At 41.9% G+C, this 26,702-nt stretch overlaps 1 protein-coding gene across 2 annotated transcripts in view; it reads right to left on the reverse strand.

The window, feature by feature from the left end:
• SHISA4 (shisa family member 4) overlaps positions 1 to 26,702 on the reverse strand; it is a 239,031-nt gene that overhangs the window by 93,512 nt on the left and 118,817 nt on the right. For both annotated transcript variants that reach the window (XM_069238954.1, XM_069238955.1), the window contains exons 3-4: positions 10,060 to 10,193; positions 1,589 to 1,780 (exon numbers count right to left, since the gene is read on the reverse strand). In XM_069238954.1, the coding sequence (XP_069095055.1) occupies positions 1,589 to 1,780; positions 10,060 to 10,193 (326 nt within the window). The remainder of the gene's footprint in view (positions 1 to 1,588; positions 1,781 to 10,059; positions 10,194 to 26,702) is intronic.

The following is a 26,702-nucleotide window of genomic DNA, read 5'->3' on the forward strand; positions in this document are numbered from 1 at the left end:
GACTGGCAAAAAATGTAGCTTTGTTATCCACAACTGCAATTAGTCTATAACTGCTGGAATCTGATCTAGAACTCCCTTTTTAAATGTATTGAATGACAGCCCCATGTAATGTCTATGGGATTACCAAGCTCCTCAAGCAGTAGTCAAAGAGCGACAAAAGCTTTCCTGCCCAAAAAGAAATGCCCTGCTTGCAGAGGGCCTGGGGGAAGCCGTTGGGCCTGGGAGCCCCGTCATATCTGGCCTTTGAAATTACCTGTTTCAATCAAGTGAGCAGTGATGGTGAGCTCATATAGGAAGGGGGCAGGCAATTACAATCTGGGGAAGTAGAAGAAGTGGTGGTTACGTTTAGGATCACAGGACTGCGTCCATTTGGAAATCTGAGTCACAGATCGATGTGATGTGTCTGGAGAGCAAAGATGACCATTCCAGCTTTGTGATGTTTCCATACCCGGTCCTACTGGACCTGTCCACCTGCCTGTCTACCAGGGCCCAGAAGTTCCTCGAGTTGGTTGTCTTGCTCTCACATTAGAGATTCACCCAGAAGTGGTTTAAGCAACTAGGTTTCTCTGCCTGAACAGCCGTACATGACTTAGGCATGCAACAATGCTAAAGTGTACAAAGCTCTGTATTAAAAGCTATAGCAGTATTTTATCCTCCAGCTACTATGTATGCGGGTACACCCAGTTTAAAAGTGACAAAGACTAAGGGCCCTTATTTTGAGTTTAGCGGGTGGCTGAGGCTGCCCACCAAGCTCTTTAGGACAGAGAACCGCCACTCTGGTTTTCCACCCTCAGGCCCTATTACGAGTTGTCTGCTGGGCCAGTATTTCCACCTTCTAGCCCAGCGGAAAACTCACCACAACATTGACGCCAGCTCGTAATGGAGCCGGCGGCAATGTTGCTGTGCATCGGGTGCCAGAGCACCCATCGTGCTTTTTACTGCCCAATAATTTCGGCAGTGAAAAGCACGACGGGGCTGTCCATGGGGACCCCTGCACTTCCCTTGCCAAGTGCAGAGGCCCCCATGTGGTCCCCAGCACCCCATCTCTGCCAGCCTTTACATGGCGGTGGGACCGCCATGCAAAAGCCGTCAGAGAGGGGACTCGTAATCACCAGGGCAGCGCTGCCATGGAGGATTAAGAGCACCGGCGCCTTCAGGCTGTCGACTGGCGGTGCCGGTGGTCGGACCGTGGCAGCTCCACCATGGTCATGATGTGAGGCCGGACCGCTACTTTGCCAGCGGTCCGACCTCCACCACAAGTCTGGTGGTTTCAGGACCGCAAGACTCATAATGAGGACCTACATGTACCAAATTTGCACTGGAACAACCAGATTGGAAACCGTCAGTTTCATAATCCATTTTAATAATTCTTCACAAATAATTATTTGTCCATAACGTGTTACAGCTTATTTAATCATTGTTGCTATCTGTCCCTCTAGGGTTATCAAGTGCAAAGCTCCTGGGTCTAGAGAAGATTCAAGAATAGATTTCATCTGGCATAACATAAATTACATTTTAGGATACAGAATGAATGAATAAGCATGTTCATTAACTCATTACAGATGAAACGTAGGTTGTGGTTCCTTACTTGTTGGGGTGTACGTGGGTGGCCCTGGTGGATACACTGGATACTGTACAGAGGGGCCACTGGGTGGATACATTGACGTGGGGGGATATCCTTGCTGAAAGGTTGGAGGTCCGTACTTCGGGTCTGTTGGGTACATTGGTTGAACTGGGTAGGCTGGCTGAACTGGATAACTCATCATTTGCATTTCTTGACCTATGAAGCAAACACATGAACAATTAGAGATACTGAGACTGGTGGGCAAAGGAATAAACACCTTTAATGCTGTGCTATTGTACTAAACCACTATGCTTTAGTGAAGTACCATAAGGCTCTGAGGTAGGCAATAAAAGAGAATTCAGCCTTTATATATGATGTCTCACTATTGAGTGGCAATATTGGGAAGCCAATATTAACTTTCTCTCTGGTGAACAGATCATTAGCTTGAACAGTCAGGCATTAATGGGGTTATTTAGAATGTGGCAAATGCATGACATCCACCATTTCTGGCAGATGTGTCTCATACACTAACTCGAAATAACTCCCTTATTGCCATACGTTGCCGAGACTTGCTCTCAAACAACAAAACTGCCATCATCTGTGCCATATGATTTTGCAGGCAGTGGTAGCTGCCACATTTCTTTGTAAATAGCAAATGGATTATGAGGCAAACATACAGCCGCAAAGGGGAGTGACTGTTGGGAACATCATAGTTCCCAACATCTAGTTGAGCGAACAGATGAAATCCTACAGTCCAGCAGCAGATGACAATCTAACCCTTTGTCAGGCAAGTTTGAAAGGGCCTATCATTAACTGTTGGCACGGATACTTATGCACCTCTTAAAGATTACTATGATTGTAATGCATTAAACAAATAGAGAGAAAGGGCCTTGAAGGTGGTACAGTGGGAAGTAAATGCAGCAGATGTAAATGAAGGTATGGAGTAGAACATGTCTGATAGGAAGAGTAGGCATTCAAGCTGCTTTGGTGCCACATGCATGGAACACTAGGTCAGGGTCAGGATTCCTGGGAGAAATAGAGAAGTCAGATGCGGGGAAACGGGGCTGCTTACAGGGAGTAGTTAAGAGAACCTTGTGCGGGGTCATCAACAGCCAGTTGCCAGAGGCTCCCAACTCTGCCCTGGTCCCTTGCAAGTTGGGTGTACCATCAAATGTTGTCCCATCCCTGGGAAAGATTCTGGGAAAACTCTGCTCTCACAGATGGCAATTTTGGGGAGTGGTTGGCTAGTTATAAGAGTTGTCTTCACAGGTGCATGCAATCAGAACTGCTCAAGGCAGGAGTGATTACGTCTCGTCTCTAATTCTGGGATGTAAAATAGGTTTTCAGCCTGCTAGGCAACCTACCTCTTATTTCTCTTCAAGCTCAGTACCAGTAGGTCCTTTTCCTCTGCGCCAAAGTATGTTTCTTACTACTTCAGGGGGTAAGACAGGCATGTTTCTTGCTTCTAACCCGGTTATTTCTTCTGTAGCTAGCTCAGAGAGCCAGCTTATATTAATATGTAGTGATGACCAACCTGGGTCACCACTGAAATTGAAATTATTTTCAAACATCTTCAGAACCAAATATTTTCCAACTGGTACTGTTAAACACCAAGAATCAGTTTTGTCTATGGTGCACAGTCACTCTGACTTCCTTGGAATTCAGGTATCCTATAATGTTTGCTGAATATGTTTGTCATGCCCAGGAAGAGCCTGGTCAATCGAGGGATGTTGCCAGACTTCTAGTTTCTGGGTGAGCCACCCATACAGCTCGATACACCTGGCTACAATGGTTTAGACTTAAAACATTGTGTTTAAATAAAAATAATACAATTTAATGTGTAATTAGGACCCAACACTAAGGTACAGCTTTGCTTAACATAAATCGCCCAGTAGACGTGTGCATGCATTTTATATTTAACAGATTCATTTGATAAATTCCATCTTGTTCCAAAAAATTTCGGGTTTAGGATAGTGAATAAAAAATGTGGAGAAGCAGGTGCTATATTTTACACCTATTAAGAACTTGTTAAAACTAACCCACAAGAAGCTGCTCAAAAGAAGCCTTTCAAGTCAGAAATCATTATGCAGTTCTTGCCGCTGTGACTCAAAATTAAGATACATTAAATAAATTGAAATAAATGCTAGTCTGTGGAACAGACCAGCTACTCAGCAGGTGAGCTCACTTTTCATAATAAAGTATAACATGTTTCATCATTAGTTGCTGTTTGTCTAAAGCATGTGTATGAATCTTCTGTGTGAATTGTCACTCTGGAACTTCATCTTTTTAATACCAGATTTTATTTGCATTTTAAAAAAAACATGAATCAACGATAACACAAACCAAGCGCTCCATCACTAAGTACGATATTAGTTCATGGATTACTGAAAATTGTACAGTAGTATTTGGGTACAGAGGAAAGTTCAGAGCAACTCAGCCTGGTGATTTTATTTTTGGCCTTAGATGTTCCCCTTGACTTTTAGGTCCGGCTTGACTGCACAATTTGCACTTGGATTCATTCAGAGATGTTTTATTCTTTCACCATATTCTATGGGCTATTTATGAATAATTTTACCTTCTAGGAAGTGCTTCCACTAGAATGCACGATGGGTTCATTTTGGGGTCACTAATCCAAGACGACCCATTGAATTGCAGATCTGCACACTTTAAGACTGAGGAAACCCTCCGTTGGCCTTTCCTGATAGTCTCAGGTGGCTGATCCCCTTGTCACCTCCTGTGAAAGTCCCATAACGTGGTATATTAATCTTGATTTTGAGATGCACTGTTGCACATTGGTAATTATATATTGTCCTTATGGTATCAAGAGTCTTGGGGACTCTAATGTGTTTATTTATCTAAATAATGTAATATTCACAAACATTGAGTCCAACAGTGCACGGGTCATCTCTAAGGTCCCAGCTTCACTGTCCATGTTTCAAGCAGTTTTGTTAAAGGTCTAAGCACTGAGATAATCTTTGTGATATCACTTGAGAGTTTTGCAGTGAGTACTTGGATAGTGGAAGTTGTAGTCAAGCCTAAAAACAAACTTAATGCCAAATCTCATAAGAAACCACACTCACAAAATATGGCACACAGAGGAACCCATGTGTGCAAGGGTTTACTCATACTCAGGGCCCCAGCATTCATAACTACATACACTTGTGCCAGTGCAGAAGTTTTCAAGATTCTTAATAACAACTGGCACATCTTACTATCTGACAAAACCCTTAAACAAGGTCTTAGAAATAGACCAGACATGATCCATTGCAGGTGCCGTACGCTGAGGGATAAACTGTGTCATAGTTATCTACCGATGGTCACCAATGATAGTTGGCTACCCGCACCACCCTCGGCTTCTACAAATGCGGTCATTGTAATGTGTGCAGTTACGCCTTGGACAAAACAAAAGACTTTTGCTATAACACAAAAACCACATACACGATTAAACAATTCATGAATTGTAACACTAAGTTCACTGTTTACTGTATCATTTGCATATGTAAAAAGATCTATGTCGGCAGCACAATCAGACCGTTCAGGGAAAGACTGCAACAACATATCCGGGCGATCAAAAATAACAACAGTGATTACCCTTTTGCAGTCCATTATAACTTGGCACACCCTTTACATGAGAAACCAGACATACAGACACATGGCATTGCCACTCTGGGCAAGTGTCCGAGGGGGGGTAACAAAACTCTCCTTCTGAGGCAACTTGAGAGCAGATGGATTGTGAGATTGCGTACAGTGGAAGAAGGGCTCAATTCTGACAAAGACCTACATGTATTCCTGTAGATGACCAACCTTGTGTAAACATACAGAATTTTGAATTTTCAATTTTGTATTGTGGTCCTACTTGCATTATTTGTGATCTGTCTACAAGGTTGCTGACTTCTAACATGTCACATCAGCACAGTAGGGTCATTGTATCTTGTAGCTCCATGTTGCCCCTTATGATGAGATTATACTCATGTGGTGTTTCAGCAATCATATGATTATTTGTTCCAATCTACATGTTCTTTGGAACCCTGTTCAAATGTCCATGTGCTGAAATGTTACTATTCCTGCTCTTTAATAATAGTTTGTTAACAAGGTTGCATTGTGTATATTCATATTATTCTTTGTGGTGGCTCATGCTTTCTCTTTTCCTCTTGATGTCACTTAATTACACATATGCATGTCACTGTTTATACACTTGAGCTTATCCACATTCACTGTTTTCTTGATCTCTTCGTGTTGATTCCGTTTTCCCTCTCAAGATGGCAGACTCTACCGCCTTAGGGTCCGTAATCCACTTTCTATTTTTATTTACGGTCTCTTTCTGGATTCAAATTCCAGCTACGGGTTGGCGTTCGCTTCAGATGCGACACGACTCACGGACAGGAAAGACGGGAGACCGGCAGCAGGTGACAGGGCTTATGCCCATTTCTTGTTGACTAACTTCTTTGACAACAACACGCACATGTAATAATAGCGGTCGCCGTTATTACGAACAACATCTTTCTTAATGAGACTCGCCTTATTAATGACTGAGCGCTTGCTGTCCTCATGTTTTTCCTTTTGGTAGACGCGATACTCATATCTAAGTTTCCCCTGATGCGACATCCATCGGGTAGACGGTTTGCAATAGCTGCATTGCAACATATTAGCGTGCCACCAATTTTTATTAATACTTAGCTTCTTAACGTGTAGAGTTCACGAAGTACGGAGACGGCGTTTTTCCAGTGTTGATCTGTTTTGGCCCCCATTTTCTTTCCTCCCTCTTTGAGTGTCCCTTATTAGCCCCATTAGTATTATGGTTGGGGGCTGTTTTACACGCATAACATTAGTAGACTAATGTTAGTAATGAACTAGGTTACTGCCCCTTGGACAACACGCACAAGTGCTAAGTGAATCTCTTTTTTCAATTCATGAATTAGCTGTAAAATTCATACTGTAATTTGGTCCTCTTTTCCATTTCACTGTTCATCGTTTCTTTGCTGGCTCATTTTTTGATTGCTGGCTTATTATTTTCCTCTATTTTTGCAGACTTATCATGGTCTCTGGACTCCCATTTGACTCATGCTACACTTTGCACACTTGTTCCATATCCTTGAGAATTGGAGTCTTTTAATATATATAATACCTCTATATTGTTAAAGGTATGTTCATTTTTCTCTCTTTTCCTCTCTTCTTTGCATGTTTTTGTACACATATGAGTTGCTTTCCTACACACCATGTGGGTGATATTCTTTATTCTTACAGCACCAAACACAATATCTCTCTGTTGGCTGTATGGTACTCTTATGGCTTCCTTTCCTGGGATATCCCTTGTTATACTTATTGATATTCACCATCTCATCCTGCTGACACTATATATCTATCATGTAGGTGTTTTTTTTGTTGGTTTTTTTGCATATACGGGGAGCAGAAGGGGGTTTCTCCATCTGCTTTTATGGTAGTTCTATGAATACACCACTTACCTATGGCACATGGCCTCTCTTTCCTACTTATTAACAAACGGTTTGATTCACGGTTTACACCATAATCTATTCTGCCAGTAATCCGTTGACAATTCCTGTGATTTACACATTTCATTTGTATATGTTTACAGCCTTGAAAAAGTCAAGGGTGACGAAACACGTGTCAGCTGTTTTCTCTCAACCATGAAAATTGCATTGGCTTTTAAACCACTTGCCTAGTGTATTTCATTGGATCAGGTTACCAACTTTCCTGATACAATACTAAGGAATAAATGGCTTGCACTATGATCCCGAGATGTGCCGTGGTTTTCCTCATTTGGTATACATATTTGTTCTTACGGCCACCATTGTTCTTTAGTGTTTCTCTAAAGATAAATGTAATGCACAGTTAAGTAAAAAAAAACAGCTGAATACAGACAAGCAATAATAACCATGAACATCAAGGAAGCCTTTTCTCCTTCCGTATGTGCTCAAAGATCCTTTCTTCTGCTACCGAAGTTTACAGTATTATAATCTGAAAGAAGGGCCATTATTTCCTTGCTCCGTTTTAGAGAACAGTGAACAAACTGAACATTTTTTTCAGGAGGGAACAAGAGCAGTCCACCAAAGATCCATGATGGTGAGCGCAAAGCAATGAATCAAACCATCCACACTCAGAAATCATTGAGCCAGTGGGGAAGCAGCAAGACGCTAAACGTAGGTCAACACAGCCACAGGATCTCAGCTACAAGTACTGAATATGTTAACCATGCTCCAAAAGAGGGGAAAAGGGGCTCTGTTAATAGAGGGATTTTTTGCACCCACATTCAACTTAGATGCACAAAAACTGAAATGTGCATGAACAAGTTGCCCATATTGAGTTGTAAAATCAGGGTTGATGAAATTTTACTCTAGTGAAGGCCACTTACGAATTTAGGCTTTGCAAATGTGGGAACAGGGCCTGAGTTGCGGAGAGTCCTGTGGAGGCATGAGGGGGGATCTTCATAATGCAGTGAACATCAAAAACGTGTGTGTCTGTTGGTACTCACAAACCATTTTCAAGAAGAAGCCTCCCAAAATTGTATGCATTTCTAAGGTGATACAGGTACTGCAAAAAGGTGTCACAGGAAAATAAATTGTGAAAATTCACAGTCCTTTTTCATTTAATCATGAGTGTAATGTCCTGATGGTAATTGTCCTCTAGACAGAGCATTACGTTCCAAGTGTCCCCAAAAGTGTATTCAGTTATTTATAGAAATTCTGCTGCCATAAACTCTGCGTGTTAAAGTAGTCAAGAAAATCTAAAATATTGGAAAAATTACAGAAGGTCTCATGGGGGTCTTTATGATTCCCATAAAAATTTGAAATCTAAACTAAACCTGGAACTAATCTTACAGTAGATATTTCCAAAATGTTAAAGGCTGGCTTTATGAATTGGGCCCAGGTAGAGGTGACTGCAGGTACACCCAAAAGGATCAGAGAAAACATGAAAGTAAAAGGTTATGAAGAGGATCCCCACAAGGAACTCAGCGACTGGGAGGAAGACAGGAAGTTTGAAAGGAAAGGTCTGTTTTGTACGAAAAATCACAATATGTGAAAGGGCAGTTATAAATGATTAAGTATACTGTTCAGTGGAAAATTTAGTGATTTCTCATGGTCAACTACAGTCAGGAAAATACCTACAGTTGAAAAAGAAGATAACAGATTCTGAAAACAATGGGTGGATATGGGAAGAGCTAGTGTTAAAAAACACAAGACGCAAAACTTAACTATGGGGGTGATTCGTGACCGCCGGGGCCAGGGTCGGCGGGAGCACCGCCAACAGGCTGGCGGTGCCCCGCAGGGCATTCTGACCGCGGCGGTTTGGCCACAGTCAGAAAGGGAAAACCAGCGGTCTCCCTATTGAATCTTCCATGGGGATTCTGACACCCCATACCGCCATCCTGTTCCTGGCGGTTATCCCGCCAGGAACAGGATGGCGGTATGGGGTGTCGCGGGGCCCCTGGGGGCCCCTGCAGTGCCCATGCCAATGGCATGGGCACTGCAGGGGCCCCCGTAAGAGGGCCCCAAAAAGAATTTCAGTGTCTGCTTTGCAGACACTGAAATTCGCGACGGGTGCAACTGCACCCGTCGCACCTTCCCACTCCGCCGGCTCAATTCTGAGCCGGCGTCCTCGTGGGAAGGGTTTTTTGCACTGGGCTGGCGGGCGGCCTTTTGGCAGTCGCCCACCAGCCCAGTGCAAAAGCCAAAATACCCTCAGCGGTCTTTCGACCGCGGAGCAGTATTTTGGAGGGGGGAAGTCTGGCGGGCAGCCTCCGCCGCCCGCCAGACTCAGAATGACCCCCTATGTCTTGACATACCAAAAAGCAAGATACTAAATTAAGCCTAGCACTCAAAGGTGGAGTCACACATCGGATTCAATTATGGCTGATTACATTTCAGAAAATTCTTAAAGATTTACTCTTTTAAGTACATTTCAGTGTCAAAAGTACTCAGATCTTTATCTACAAGTCCTCCTTTACTGGTTTCTGTTCTAACAGCTCTTTTCTTACAGCTGCTTGCTTAAATATATCTCTTGAAATCTCCCACTAAAGAGCCCTGATGCCCATGTGGCTACACCCACACTTTAGGAAAGAAAAAATTATATACAGCTGTACACTCACTTGTACAAACAACCAGATATGTGTCATGGCTCAGAGTTGTGCCACTAGCTAAGTGGAGAATCTTTGCACTGTAGTCAATATAGGAAACAGAAGTAGTTTTTTTTTCATGGTTTACTGAGAGAAGTACTAAGAGGTAGAAAACTGGGCAACATATAAATAATAAGTTAACATTTGTCAGTTTCAAAGTGACATAAAGTCAAGCCAAGCAATGTTACTAACAACATTGAAAACATTATGTAAGAAACCTAGGTCTACTGCTTTCACTTATCGTGGCAGACAGACCATCGGAACGGCCATGCAAATTAGATTAAATCCGATTGCATCTTGGTTATTTTAGCAGAAATTTAGCAGAAATGTATCTTTAGACCAAGAACATTCATTCTTCCCTTACTTTCATATGGTGTCCTCATTTGGTCCCTCCTCCGGTACAGATAGCAGCAGGAGCACATGAAACAGCTGATCAAAATTACCATAATTAAGAATAAAAGCGATGCTGCAGAGGCAATCCCAGCAATCATCTTGGGGCTGCAAAAACAGACACAAAAAAAAACACGTAACATTTTCACAGGTCAGTGTGTTTTGCCAAAGCGCAGCTATTAACTGGTTCACTTTGATTTTTGCTTTGAAAAATAAAATGGAATCAAATCTATACCAATAAAGCCCTAAATGCCCCGTCACATCAGTAAACCAAATTCTAAGGCATCACAAATATGGTTCCATCACTAGCATTCACAATCTGATTATATTCTGAGGAACTGTCTAATTTGCGGTTTTGCAACTTGTTTTGGTAAAAGTTAGCTGTGTTATGTCTGTGTATATGCTGTACCTGGGGTGCTCTGAGTACTGAGGAGGGGGTGACCCCCGAGGAGACATGGATGTTATCATCCTAGCCTCCCGTTATCAACCAGACTCCAGCTCCAGCCAAGGACATAGAACACTCAGACATCATGACATCACAACATAACATTCCACAAAGATTAGAACAGTGAACAGAGACAGAATGGGCAACAAAACTCCAAGGTAAAACATGTTTAGCCCTTACAAAGGACACAACACAGAAATGCGCAAAAGTCACATTTGAAAAAACAACATAAACGTATCTAAGCACATCAAGGATGTATATATGTATGTAAATGACTGAACAATAACAAAAAACATGACCTAAATCACAAGATTAAAATATACACAAAATGAAACTAACCATGGTATGTTAAATTTATTGAAGCATCCAGCCTTCAAACCTGCCAGCCTGAAAATATATTTAATTGTGTGAGGAGGGGGCAGAGCCTTGGAGAGGGAGGGGGCTCGTGCAGAGATCTAACTGAGAGGCACTCCGCCCCCTCCCCCTCACCAAGCCAACCACCTCCTACCCACCCCCTAAAAAAAAATTAAAAAGGTTCCTGAGGCTGCCAACTATGTCCTGGGGTTACACGTCTTAACGGTCATAGGCTGTTTACAGATACAAAATAATAGCTAAATAATCTACTATATGCAGTGACTTTCAGCTCGCCTTGCCTGTCACAGTGTGATTTTTGGCTCCTCACCATGTGACCGTGTGAAGCGAGCTGAAATCAAGTGACACACTGTAGCTCCATGTGAGTTCGCAGGTGTAAGCCTTGTATAAAGCAAAAACAACATCACAAGGCAAACCTATATACACAAAGCAAACTACCATCCACAATAGTGCCTCTTAATTTTGTAGGTTATTGTTTGATGAAAATCATATGCACATGTTAATATGAAGCTGTTGTAATTTAATTACGGAGATGTACAAAACTATGATTTTCCGGCCAATGCTCAACTCCATCTTGAATTAACATGGCTGCTGCTACTTCATAATATTCATTGTGAGTTTATATTTCTCATTTGAGACTGTAGAGAGCAAAATGTGCACTGTTTGTTTTGTAATTACGTGTTTCAAGATCTCCAAAGGAAACCTTTAGATACTGAGGGAGCGTAGCTTACATAATCTATATTAACATGAAATGTTTATGACTTGAGATGTGATGATGCCACATAGAAGCTGTAGTAATAGCAATTTCGCTTAAACGTGCACTTGAATTTTGACCACGATGAGTGGCCACCAATGTATACGCGAGCTAATAATGATGACCAAAATGTTTATGTTATGTTTAAATGAGCTTATATTAACATTTGCGTTATTAAATCTGTATTGAAAACCTCATAGGCCTTAAGTTAGCATTAGCCAGAGTTTAGCTGCCTGGCTCTCATTTTAAATGCATTTTCCTATTTTTCAGTGTGCTGACTCACAAGGGCCCATGACCCCGCTTGTTCTTTTCCTTCGAACTTGGAATATGAATGTAACCATGTAGATCTGTTTCCCACCCGCTTTTCATTGTCTGGAAAACGAAATGTTATAAATGAATTGAAACAGTGTAGATTAATGTAATGTACAAGGTCATTCAAACCGGGGAAGACAATGGAACTGCTGACCAAAAGATGTGCAAATAATTACAAGGGAATGAAGTCACCGGATGTGTCACCTCTGAAGACATCAATTATGAAGACCAATCAAAAACTTGTAAACCAATATGGGGTGAAGATTAGGATTACCTAATGTCTAATTTGAAAGGTTAAAGATAGTGGAGTATAGCAAATGCCCAATAGAATTTTGGGGGAATGTACTACGAAAAAGGGATAAAAACCCATGTCACAGAGAGGTCATTTAGGTGGGTTAGGGAATGCTATTGATTTTATCCAGAAACTCTGTCACTCTGTTTGGTGACTTGAGATTTTATTAAACCATCCTTGCCCTTAGACTGCCCATTTACACTTTTCCTCCTTATGAGGGAAGTGCCCTTTTTGTCTCAGAGCTGAGTTCTGACTGATGGCGATTTGACTGATGTCCTGAAGACGAAGACTGAACCAGTGCGCTGACCTAATCCTTGGAGGGTGATTATGACAATGCATTTGTAATTTGTCTGTTTGCTTTTCCTTTCTAGGTACCAACTGCTTGCTTTTGACAGAGACGATAGCATGATGTTTTCCAAATTGGTGTTCTAAATTGTTTTGCATGAAGCCCAACATGCGAATGCTAATCAGCGGTTAGGACAGGGGTTCATCAAACTGACGCAAATAGACAAATGACTGAGACTATGTTTTTTTTAACTGACGCAATATTGACACTCTGCAAATCTTGATCTATGTTAACGCCGTGTTATGTCCTGATGTTTGTGATTCTCGCTTTAATGACATCTTATCAAAGTTGCCATATCGTGACTACGCTATTATGTTTCTTGGTGTTGAGATTAACGCATTTGCTCCTAGATTGTAATTAATAGGGAATAAAATTAATAAAATTCTACTAAACTGGTGTGGTTATTCATGGCTGAAAGGTAATGGTAGCGTCATTTGAACTGATTAATGACTTTGACTAAAGTGAAATGCATTGTCGTGATAAATATTGATGACATCATTGATGTATTGATTGATATATTGATTAGTTATCTCGTCCTACGGTGTCTCTCAACTGAGTCAAAAGATTCATTGTCCTGAAACGAGTCCTGATGTGTAATAAAATATCATTAAGGGACGCGTTAACAGTTCTGGTAGCAGAGCGATGTTTTGGCCCTTTGGGGCCCTGGGACGGAGAATCATTGTTTAAATTGTTTTTCTGAGATAATGCAAATTGGAGGTATGATGTGTTTCTAAATTCACCATGACTTTCCCGGGATCTCGGAGCCTGCCTAAGTGAGTTGGGAATGTTCTCGGCGTCATTGCGTGTGTTATGGTATAGGATTTTTGCGCTTGCTCAGCTTATGCCTTTTTGCAGGTGATTGTGAGATCTGTGTGTATTTAGGACAGGTAAATGTTGTTTTAGTAGGAGTGGGCGTACTCCGTAGTATAAGAGTAGGGAAGTCGGCGTACTTCATATGAGTGTGGCGAGATGTGCTCAAAATTATCCACGTGGTTGGTTGTTTTGTACGGACCCGTCGTGGTCTAAGACTCCAGAGTATATTGACAAGTGTAGGAGACACTTGGGTTTATGTTGTAATCTGTGCAGTTTAATAGGTCGATCGGGTGTGGTTGACAAGTCCAGTTTGTGTCATAATGTATGTGTGAAACCTTCGATGGAGATTTGGCAAGTTCTAAAGTGCACTAGGATGAACCATTGACAAGTCGAGAGTAGGATTTGCGGGTCGAATTCTGCTTGCGTATGCGGGAATTGAGAAGGAGAGAGTAGCGGCGGAGGCTTCAAGTGAAATCTCTGTAAAATTCTGAAGCGAATGTGTTACCCTTCCTGTAGTAAACTAGCAGATTTTTGTTGTTGTTAAAGGTGCTCGCAGTAATTTTGCATTAGTTTTGTGTGAATCCAGTGAGGGGCGGACGAGCCGCAAGACTTTGTCAGCTGCAGTGTGTGAGTGTGACGTCAGTGGTGCCGCGCTAGGTCAGTTGTTGAGAGGGATCGCACATGGATTGGCTGCTGTCCGTGAGAGGCAATAGGTTGAGAAAGGTGGGTGAAGAGTGTCTTGGGAATTAAAGTAATTTCCTGATTAAATACAAATAAGAGAAAACGTAAAAATTAATTTTGTCAAGGCTTTCAAGAGTGCTCTGAAAGGAGACACATACATTATGGCGAGTGAAGGGAACCCTACACCACCTGAGGGTACTTTAGCTTACATAGTTATGGAGGAAAAAGGTGTCGCGCCTTGCTTATGGATGAAACAGTGGCGCAAATTAACAGAGAAAGAGGGATGTTTAGCGTTCCCAGAACATGGGACGTTCAATGCGAAGGTGCTAGAGAATCTAAGGTGGATGTTAAGTACACAAAAACCACCTCCGAGGCCAGCTCAGTATGAGGCTTTAGCGATTTGGGATTTAATGGCCCTTAAACATAGGCAAGAAAAATTCCAAAGAAGAATAAGAAGAGCAGAAAACACTTATGCAGAAGCTAGGTGAGATAATGGGAACAAAATGTGGAGACGGGGAATAGTTGATGGATTGAAATTGTTCCCAGCAATAACACAGGGAGAAGAGACGCAGGGAAAGAAAGCCACCTGTAAAACAGCCAAAGACTCTAGTAAGCCTAAGGAAACTAAGAGACCTTGGGAAGAAGAAGATGATTCAGACGATGAAGAGTTTATGGATCGTATATTACATGATCGCCCACCACCTTATGCAGCAAGCGATAATGTCCCGAGCACTAGTACGGGTCCTGAGAACCAGACGCAGGAGAAGGGAGTTACTGATACGGCACAGACTAGTGATACGGCTTTGATACAGAATGGTGTTAGTGTACCCACTGCACCAGACATGCAGATACAGTTGCAACCTCCACCGCAGATACAGAGAATCTATCCAGACGTCCGAGTGCTAGAGACTACTACAAATCTGATAGTGCCACCAGACCCGATATATACAAAGTCGAGGTTAGTGCAGATTGAGTCAACTTCGCAATTGCTGCCCCAGCCGCAGCCACAACTGATACCAGGGTATAACCCAGCAGCTGGTCCTTCGTTAATACCTGCCCCGGCTTCGCTGGATCAGACCTTTGGAGTCGCTGCTCCACGAGGTTTGGGACCGGGTCAAACACTTGCCGCAATATCATTGCCAATTCCTGTTGGTCCACCGGTGCCATTGTATGCACAAGGTAAGCCTGGTGTATGTGATTAGGGAGTAATGGCCCAAGATTAGCTAATAGGAGGGTCCATAGGAACCCCTCAGTTAATGGCCCCAGGAGAACAAGCGGTTGAAAAACCAAGGTCCTTGATAGACCTTAGCCCAGTTGAAGCGCCATTGGAAGCAATGAGACAGGCAGGGCTAGGGGTGCTAGCCCCACAGACAATAAGTATGAACGCTTCACATCGCCAATGATGCATGCAGGGAACATTTCACTGCAAGGTTTTACAGTACAACAGTTGAATGAGTGGTTAGAGAAGGCCTATGCTTCACAAAAGACTACAGTGACTGCAGTAGAACCGGAAAGGATAGGAAGAGATGACTACCTGAATTTTGTGAGACTGGGGGTTGAAGCTGCTGAACTAGTGGACGGAACAATGGGGGTAAACAGATTAGAATCATACACAGAAGCAGAACTGAGATATCTAAGATTACTAAAGAGGCAGGCAAGGTACATCAGAGATTAGCGAACTTAGCAGACAAATACAACATTGATATTGAGAACACTAAACATTTGAAAAGAAGTTACCGGTTAGAATTTGATTCAAAAGACTTTGAGCATATGAGGTCTGCTGGAATGAAAGTACATTTAAAAGAAATACTGCAAAGTGCGCAGATCTGGGGAGCATTAGAAAAATGGGAAGGCAGATAGGCAAAGAAAAGAGATAAGGAGAAAGGTAACTGTCCGGGGTCGGGTCAGGCTAAAACGTCACCCGATACGGAATCAGTAAAAATACTACACATGAGAGAAACAGCTGGTGGAGTTTTAATTAATGTGCTGTGGTCCAGAGGAGACATCCTATCTTTTACTAATGATTATCCCAGGTTGAGGGAGAAACCCATTGAGTGGTACCAACAAACAGATAGGTTCGTGAAACTTGCAAAGTGTCTTTGGGAAGACTTGAATACTTTGTTTGAGATCATTGTTCCGCCTGATTTGTGGCTCGAGTGCAAGAGAGGGGTAGACTGGCCGACGAAGGAGCCGGCAAGGGATAAGGTGACCGGAGCTCCCTCTGAGGAGGTGATGAAGTACTATCATAAAGTGATTGAATTGTTGAAGCAGAAAGTGTCGCCGAAGTTGACTGATTGGCAGAAGATCGACCGGACCTCACAGGAGGTTAAGGAATCAATACATGCTTTTTATGAGAGGTTGTTGAAGGCATTCAAACATTATAGTGGTACTGATACAATTGAGCCGAAAGACATGAACCATCTCGTGTTCAGATTTGTTGAAGGGCTGAGACCAGAGGTTAGCCAGATGATTAAGAATCATTTGATTTGTTGGCAAGCGAAGCCGATTGATGAGGTGTTGCAGTATGCGAAATACTGTAGTGACAAAATTGAGTTGAAGCAGAAAAAGTTAAAGGAGAAAGTGATGGTGATGCAGATAAGGGATGCACAGGCAGGAATACAGGGAAATGGAGTTCAACAGATGATACAGCAGCAACCACAAGTGAATGGTGTGTTTCAGCCACAACCGAGAGGTCGAGGTTGAGGTTTTGTGAATCGCAGTCCAGACTTGAATACTGTTGTGGTTCAAAATGATGCACAAGAGATGAAAAGGATGTCACCATATCACGCGTGCGGGGTGTGGGGCATTGGAAGCGGGAATGCCCGAATGTGGTGCAGGATGGTGTCATTCAACAATGCACTAATGTCGGTACATTGCAAAATGTGAGAGGTCCAAAATTGAGAAATCAAAATCCGAACTTCCAAAATAACATGATTCAGATGCAAGGGTTACAGCCCATGCAGCAAATGCAAATGCTGCGCGTTCCACCAGCGCAAATGCAACAAGTACAGCAGCAGGTTCCCATGGTACCTAGACGGCAAATGCAATTACCAATGGCTCCGATGGGACAGCAACAGGTGATGCTTCCTCAGCAGGTCACAGGTCAGGTGATGAGTCAAAATAATACAGTACAGCAATTCCCATTGTGTGGTGAAGATGGAATGAATGAGGAGTGGTCGGATGACAGCTCAGATAGTGAAGAGTGCATGCTTGCAGCGTCCCTAGAGGTAGATCAGAGGGGACCCTATGTAGAGGGAAAGGTAATGGGTCACAAAGTTTCATTCTTGGTTGATACCGGAGCTACACGCTCTACAGTCAGAAGTGCAGAGGTTCCAAAATTACCACTTTCAGGGCGTACCATAAGGGTGGTCGGAGTAGCAAACCAGTACCTGACAAATCCGATTACAGATCCAGTGCAGGTTGAGATCAGCAACTTCCAGGGACTGCATAAGTTTGTAGTCTGCGATTCGAGTCCGGTATCTCTACTGGGAAGAGACTTACTGTGCAAGACAAAATGTTCGATTACATGTTCCAATGACGGAATTGAAGTGCAGACAAACAGTGATGATGAAGGGGATGATGGTCAGTTCTCAGAGTTAGAGACAGGAACTGCAAATGAAGATTACCCCTTGATTACATTGTTCCCGATGCTTACAGTGATTGACTTACCTGCAGAGTTACAGGGAACGGTGACAGAGAAAGAGTGGGATTTAACAGGAAAAAAAGTGGGATTGATAAAAGGAGTAGAACCAGTTAAAGTACAAGTGAAACCAAATGCAGTGTTTCCCCACGTGCCACAATATCATATGGCACAAGATGTTCTTATTCAAGTGTCACAAATAATTGCAGACTTTGTAAAACAGGGAGTCCTGAAGGAAGTGTTGAGCAGTCCATGTAATTCACCGATAATGGGTCTGAAAAAGCCCTGTGGGAAGGTTCGAATTGTGCAGGATTTGAGGAAGATAAATGAGATTGTGGTAAAATGTTGCCCTATAGTACCCAATCCAGCAGTGATTATGTTTCAGGTTCCATGTGATGCTGAGTGGTTCACTGTTGTAGACCTGTCACAAGCCTTCTTTTCAATACCTCTTCACGAGGACAGACAGTTTTTATTCAGTTTTAAATTCCTGGATAAGGTGTACAGTTGGTGCAGAATTCCTCAAGGGTTTTCTGAGTCACCGTCCATCTTCAATCAGATATTGAAAAAGGACTTAGAATCCTTAGTAGTACCTTTTAACTCGACTCTAGTGCAGTACATTGATGACTTGCTGATTGCATCCAGGACAAGGGATGACTGTAAGTATGACACAATTGCTTTACTGAATCATTTGGGAAAGAATGGACATAAAGTGTCACCCAAGAAGTTGCAGTACTGCCAGAAAGAAGTGAAGTACTTAGGACACTTAATTGAAAGAGGGTCCAGGAGAATATCGAAAGAAAGAATAACAGCCATTTTGCAAATGCACCCCCCAACAACAAAGAGAGATGTCAGGATGTTTTTGGGAATGGTGGGCTACTGCCGCCAGTGGATACCCAACTTTTCAATTATCTCAAAACCATTGATAAAGCGGACAGGCAAAGAGATTAAGGATGAACCATACACCATAGCTTTAGTGCATGTGCAGGGCACCAGCGTTGGGTATGCCTGATTACACGAAGCCTTTTCTACTGTTTTGTCATGAACGTGATGCTTGTTCTTTGTCTGTCTTGACACAGGTCCATGGAGGTGCAAATCGCCCTGTAGCATATTTTTCAGCTACCTTGGACCCCGTCGCAGCAGCCTTACCGGGTTGTTTGCACACAGTTTCAGCAGTTGGTCAGAGCCTCACGCAGTGTGAAGGCATAGTAATGGGATACCCCCTAACAGTAATGGTTCCGCATTCAGTTGAAATTTTGTTAACTCTAACCAAAATTCAGCACATGACAAATGCTCGTCTTACCAAATATGAGACAAATATAATGGGGTCACCTAATGTTTCGCTGAAACAATGTACTGTGTTGAACCTGGCAACTCTACTTCCTGCTGAGAATACTGAGGTTAATAATGAAGAGGAAGTCGAGCATGATTGTCTTGAAGTAACAGAACTATGTACCAAGCCACGACCTGATATTCAAGATACACAGTTAAAAGAAAATGACAGCATTATGTTTGTTGATGGATCCTGTTTGAGAGACTCAGTCGGAATGCTGAGAGCCGGTTACGCTGCATGTACCATAGCTGGTATCATTGAAGCTTCCTGGCTCGAGAGAGTGTATTGCACACAAGTGGCAGAGATAATTGCCCTTACCAAGGCATGCCACGCAGCTGAAAATCTGAGAGTCACTATCTATACTGACAGCAGGTACGGATTTGGAATTGTACATGATTTTGGCCAACTATGGTCGCAGAGAGGTTTCATGACCTCTTCTGGTTCTCCTGTGAAAAATGGTGAACAAATTAAGGATTTGTTACATGCGATTCAGTTACCTCTTGAAATTGCCGTGGTGAAATGCAATGCTCACGTTAAGTCACACGACTTTGTGTCCATGGGAAACGGCTATGCAGATCAAGTCGCAAGGTTTTGCACATTGAACTGTATATCGTTTAAGGATCAGTGGGAATTGATGCCACAAACTGAAAATGACACATGCTTAAACCTTGCATTAAGGGTGGTTGATACCCTAGATGAGCTACAAACACTGCAGGGTCGTGCTAGCAAAGAGGAAAAACGCTCCTGGCAAAGAATGCAATGTGTACAAAGGGCTGACGACTTGTGGGTCTCAGAGGAGAGGAAATTAGTTTTGCCAAACAGTCTTCTGTCACAATTCGCTAGGCTCTACCATGGACAGGCACACCTCAGGAGCGATGCAATGATAAGGTCATTCAAAATCGATTGGTTTAACCCAAAGTTCAGAAATGCCGCAGAGGTTACCTGCCACAGGTGCATCATCTGTCAACAGATGAATGCTGGAAAAGGGACTGTGGTAACTTTGAGCCACATAGGGAGAGCTGGTGGTCCATTTAGCAAAATGCAAATGGATTTCATTGAAATGCCTGTTTGCGGAGGATTGAAGTGCGTGTTGGTGATTGTGTGTGTTTTCAGTCACTGGATTGAAGCTTACCCCACACATAGAAATGACAGTCTCACAGTTGCATAGCTGCTGCTTAGGGAAGTAATACCCAGGTTTGTGTTCCCGGTCTCTATAGAATCAGATAGGGGCAGACACTTTGACAATGAGGTGATTAAACTCTTGTGTGCCGCATTAGACATTGAATAGAAGCTGCACTGTAGCTACCGCCCTGAAGCATCAGGATTAGTAGAGCAAATGAATGGTACCTTGAAATCAAGAATGGCAAAGATGTGCGCAGCTACCAATATGAAATGGCCAGATGCATTACCCTTAGTGCTGATGTCAACGAGGAACGCCCCTGATAAGAAGACAGGACTATCACCCCATGAGATCCTCATGGGCAGAGCTATGAGGTTACCCGCAGTACCTGCAAATGCTCTTGTCAATATTACAGATGATATGGTGTTGGACTACTACAAAGGCTTGGCTGATGTGATTCGCTCTTTCTCTCACCAGGTAGAAGCTAACACATTGCCATCGATTGGTGATCCAGGTCATACCCTACAAGCTGGTGACTGGGTGGTTGTCAAGAAGCACGTGAGAAAGTCGTGTTTGAAGCCGCGCTGGAAGGGGCCATATCAAGTAATTTTGACAACAACCACTGCTGTGAAATGTGCGGGCGTTCCAAACTGGATACATGCCAGTCACACAAAGAAGGTAACGTGTCCAACTGATGAGGAACTTGAAGTTTCCAGCTCAACAGTTCCAGAGAGGGAAGTGTCAGGGCTAGAGACCAGCCAAGAGAGAACTGAGACTGCAGGAGAGCCCATTGAGAACAGCCTAGTCCCACAAACAGTAAACAAGTTCGAGAGAGGTGACAGTGTGCCTATCTCAGTAGAGGCAGCAGGGGAAGTAAATCAAGGAGAGGTTCAGAAATAGACGGATATGGGTTAGAACTTGAACCTGTTACAGATCCAGAAGAAGAAGAAGGGGAAATAATAGAAAGAGACCAAAGTACTCCGGCATCCCCTGAGCCAGTTGCAGGTCCATCAAGAGAAAACATCATATTACAAGAGGAGGGTGCTGTTCAGCTTCCTGAAAAGTCAAATAGGAAAAAGACGCATAAGGGAGATAACTGGCCAGAGAAACAGGCTGCAAAAGCAAGAAGCGTACCAGGTGAAACAATAACAGAAGAGACTGATATATCCCGAGTAGAAGATCAGAGTGAAGGAGAATTGCAAGGTGAACGCAGACTGAAAAGAAAGAGAACTGCAAATAGAAGGTACGCAGGTCCTGAATGGGCATATGCAACGTCTGAATGGCAACAAGAATTCTTAGCGTTCTGTTTTGATCGAGAAGTACCAGGCTAATACTACGGTACCTGAAGTAACTCAAAGCAGAGACTTTGTTTAAGCGAAAACTGAAAACTTATGGAAAGAGACTTATAAATTACCGGATGAGACACTGATAACCTGATTTGACTTGAGAAACCTGATTATGACAAGCTGCTAACCTGATTTGACAAAGGGGTCCTGGAGTGAGTGAAACGCTGTAAATATATGCAGAGAAAAAGATACTTTTTGCATCAAAGAAAAGAGAAAAAAAAAGAGAAAAGTGAAAAGAAAGAGTTTAATATCGTCCTCAAGTTAACTGTTATTCTGCTCTCTGATTCTTTACAAACATGGCTTATAATAGTGTTAGTAACAAGAAGGGTAAGGTGTGTGGTTGGTTGAGTCTTATAATAGGTATTGTATGTGCAATAATAATTGTGGGAGTGATTGTGGGAATGCCGTGGTTGGATAAGAAAGTGACTAACAATGCTTCAAAACCTGAGACTACGACATTAACATTGTGGGAAAAGTTTGAGCAGGATGCAAAACACTTGCATGAGGGAACTAATTCAAAGGGGGAACTTTCTACTAATGTCTTCTATCGCTTGCTGAATGAGTATGTTGAGACCATGGATGCGAAAAACTGTTATGTGTGTACAAAGATTCCTTCGTCAGTGCAAGGAGGGGGTCACCTATGATAGCCTTCCGCTAACTTATGGGATAAACTGTAGCTTGCTATTAACAAGATTCTATAATCAAGAGCTTGTGCAATACTTTTATTCAAATTTGGATGTTGTGTTTTCTTTTGTGCCTGTGATTGAGTTTCTGAACAGACTAGCTAAGGAGCATAGTATAAAAATAGTTAGAGGCTTCTTTGAACCGACGCTTACATTTGGGACAGCTTATGCACACCGCAACAATCTGACCTGCTTATTGACATCTGTAGAGAAAAGCTTCTTAGATCACACTGATGATAGACGCAAAGCATTGAAGGAAAGATTAGAAAAGGGGCTAGAAAAACGCACATATGCAAATGATTATGCTTGCACCGCAATCAAGACGCAAGGCAAACTAGCTATAGATGCGCTGCATGTAGGGAGGCTTTGTATATATAGGCCAAAATCTGAGCAAGACACTTTATTTGTGGGAACGAGTGAATGCAGGCATGTATTTTTGTTTCAGAGTAAATGGACTTTTATGTTAAATGGACAGGATCCAGCGATCCCTGGGATCTATTACATCTGTGGACTTAATGCTTGTTACCGTCTCCCTAAGGGATGGTATGGGACATGTTATTTGGGAATAGTTTTCCAAAAGATTTACCAGATTGATGACTTAAAGCAAATACCTAAAACGTCTGAATTACAACATGCTAGACAAAAAAGAGAGACAGTGGCTGCTGTCATTGGGGACATATTTGGAGCCATAATTCCTTCAATAGGGGTTATCTTAAACTCCATAAAGATTCAAAAGTTGTCTACTATTGTGGATAACATGCTGACAAATTTTACAGGGGCTATACTCCTGATGGATACTGAACTTGCTGCGGAAAGAGCTATGACTCTTCAAAATCGGCTTGCTTTAGACATTGTTTTACAAAGAGTGGCGGAGTCCGCAAGATGCTCAACGAGCGTCATTGTTGCTCATTTATACCGGACAATAGTAAAAAGATTAGAGGTATGCTTACTAACTTAACAAGAGATAGTGCAGATTTGAAAGATGTGAAGGAACCTGGAGTGTGGGAGAAATTTGGAAAAGGAATTGCCAGAGTAGGGAGCTGGTTTAGCAATATTTGGAATGGGGTACTTGCAAAAATGTTAGTGGGTCTATTAATAGTTTTGGCCTGTCTCTTAGGATTATGGGGAGCATGCAAAATTAATGATACAATTAAAAGAAATTGGACAAAGAGAACCAGGAGGAATGAGGAAAATGAAAGGGAGAAAATGTTGAATGAAATTTGGGAGAGTTCACACAAGGGACAAGATGTTGAAATGTGCATTATGCGTAAGGTGAAAAATTAAAGTGAAAGGTCAAAGCAAAAGGTTTGTGTGATGACGAGCGTCATCAGAGGAGGGACTGAGAGAGCGTAGCTTATATAATCTATATTAACATGAAATGTTTATGACTTAGGATGTGATGATGCCGCATAGAAACTGTAGTAATAGCAATTTTGCTTAAACGTGCACTTGAATTGTGACCACGATGAGTGGCCACAAATGTATACGCAAGCTAATAATGATGACCAAAATGTTTATGTTATGTTTAAATGAGCTTATATTAACATTTGCGTTATTAAATCTGTATTGAAAACCTCATAGGCCTTAAGTTAGCATGAGCCACAGTTTAGCTGCCTGGCTCTCATATTAAATGCATTTTCCTATTTTTCAGTGTGCTGACTCACAAGGGGCCATGACCCCGCTTGTTCTTTTCCTTCGAACTTGGAATATGAATGTAACCATGCAGATCTATTTCCCACCCGCTTCTCATCGTCTTGAAAAATAAATGTTATAAATGAATTGAAACAGTGTAGATTAATGTAATGTACAAGGTCATTCAAACTGGGGAAGACAATGGAACTGCTGACCAAAAGATGTGCAAAGAATTACAAGGGAATGAAGTCACCAGATGTGCCACCTCTGAAGATGTCAATTATGAAGACCAATCAAAAACTTGTAAACCAATATGGGGTGAAGATTAGGATTACCTAATGTCTAATTTGATAGGTTAAAGACAGTGGGGTATAGCAAATGTCCAATAGAATTTTGGGGGAATGTACTACAAAAAAGGGATAAAAACCCATCTCACAGAGAGGTCATTTAGGTAGGTTAGGGAATGCTATTGATTTTATCCAGAAACTCTGTCACTCTATTTGGTGACTTGAGATTTTATTAAACCATCCTTGCCCTTAAACAGCCCATTTACACTTTTCCTCCTTCTGAGGGAAGTGCCCTTTTTGTCCCAGAGCTGAGTTCTGACTGATGGCGATTTGACTGATGTCCTGAAGACGAAGACTGAACCTGTGCTGACCTAATCCTTGGAGGGTAATTATGACAATGCATTTGTAATTTGTCTGTTTGCTTTTTCTTTCTAGGTACCAACTGCTTGCTTTTGACAGAGACCATAGCTAGATGTTTTCCAAATTGGTGTTCTAAATTGTTTTGCATGAAGCCCAACATGCGAATGCTAATCAGCGGTTAGGACAGGGGTTCATCAAACTGACGCAAATAGACAAATGACTGAGACTATGTTTTGTTGAACTGACGCAATATTGACACTCTGCAAATCTTGATCTATGTTCACGCCATGTTATGTCCTGATGTTTGTGATTCTTGCTTTAATGAAAACTTATCAAAGTTGCCATATCGTGACTATGCTATTATGTTTCTTGGTGTTGAGATTAACGCATTTGCTCCTAGATTGTAATTAATAGGGAATAAAATTCATAAAATTCTACTAAACTGGTGTGGTTATTCATGGCTGAAAGGTCATGGTAGCGTCATTTGAACTGATTAATGACTTTGACTAAAGTGAAATGCATTGTCGTGATAAATATTGATGACATCATTGATGTATTGATTGATATATTGATTAGTTATCTCGTCCTACGGTGTCTCTCAACTGGGTCAAAAGATTCATTGGCCTAAAACGAGTCCTGATGTGTAATAAAATATCATAAAGGGACGCGTTAACAATACTTTCCAATAGTTTCCCTGCTTACATGCTGTAGACAGTTCATCTGAGTCCTTCTACTTTTTATGTAACTAGTTGTGACACCTCCAATGACATTAGGCCAGAAGGAGTTTAATAATAACCATATAGCGGGATGGTCCTAAGATGGTAGGCGCATACAACATTTTAAAATGCTGAACTGTGTTTCACTGTCAAAATGCTACATTTGCTCACTCATTGCTCACTGTGTAATTTCCATTACTTTCTATAGTAAAGATGGCTATAAAAGACCGTCTAATTGGGAATGAGCTAGATTTTTTTTCCAAATTTCCAGGGATGATCCCCAAATTCTTGTGCTATGCTGCACATTTTGGACTTTGTTCATTTTTCAGATTTTGCTTATTGATGCATCTATTTAAAATATTAACTACATTTAAGCAATTGATTTGTATTTATTGAGACTGAACATATATTTTGTCTTCTGTATTGCAGTTTACTATTTTAATGAACCTTCATAATTTACCTTAATAACTAATTTCGAACTCCGTTTTTTTAAATCAGTCTTTACTTATTGACTGTATTTTGAACTGCATCACTTCATATATTCTTGAGGACAACAATGTCCCCGATGCTGCATTTGGGCACCTATCGCTATCATGCAGCTTGTGTACGAGATAGTGCATACCCACAGTTTTTGATGGCCAGTATAGGGAACGACTAGAGAAAATACATCTTCCCTGAGATAGTTGTTGACCCTGATCTGCAATCTGTCTTCATTCCCCAAAGTCCTTGAATTGTATTAGTTGCCATGTTCCAGTGATCCAGGGCTGTTCCTCAACCTGAACGTACACACATTTGTGAATATTAGCAGAGCAGAATGTATTGAGAGTGACTGCAACACTACTATAGTGCATTGTGGGAACTGCGGTTTGAGAATGTGGATTTGTGTGGTGTCATGTATTACACTGCATGTGAGATTTTTGGGTTATGTGCTTCTGATCTGTGGTTCATTAGGTGGTTTGATTATTGTGATTTTTATGATTTTGTCCTGTCCGTGAGTTAAAGTAAAAGAGGTATGGCCTAATTTAGAGTTTGGTAGATCCGGTTACTCTATCACAAACATGAGGGATATCCCATCCCAAGTACTATGATTCCATTTTACCCTATGGAAATCATAATATGGCGGATGGGGGATATACGTTCCATTTGTGGTGGAGTAACCTGTCTGCCAAACTCAAAATCAGGCCATTAGTCTTTGTTACTGTGTTTATTTTATTGAGAAGGGACTCATTTTGAGTTTGTGTTGAAAAGAATATTTAGGCTATCCGGTTTTTGGTTTAAACCCATAGAGTAACTGATAAACCCTACTCCCCCCAAAACGAAACCGCCCTCATCAGTATAAATATATGAACCTTGATAAACGCCTGCACAACCAAAAAATAAAATAACATTCAAGAAAGGAAAGTGAGTCATGAGTATTTAAATAATTTAAAGATTTAAAAAAGGCTCTATGCTGTCAGCAGGATTGACCACTTCTACAATGTTATAATA

Source organism: Pleurodeles waltl, chromosome 6, assembly GCF_031143425.1.
Source record: "Pleurodeles waltl isolate 20211129_DDA chromosome 6, aPleWal1.hap1.20221129, whole genome shotgun sequence".
Lineage (NCBI taxonomy): Eukaryota > Metazoa > Chordata > Amphibia > Caudata > Salamandridae > Pleurodeles > Pleurodeles waltl.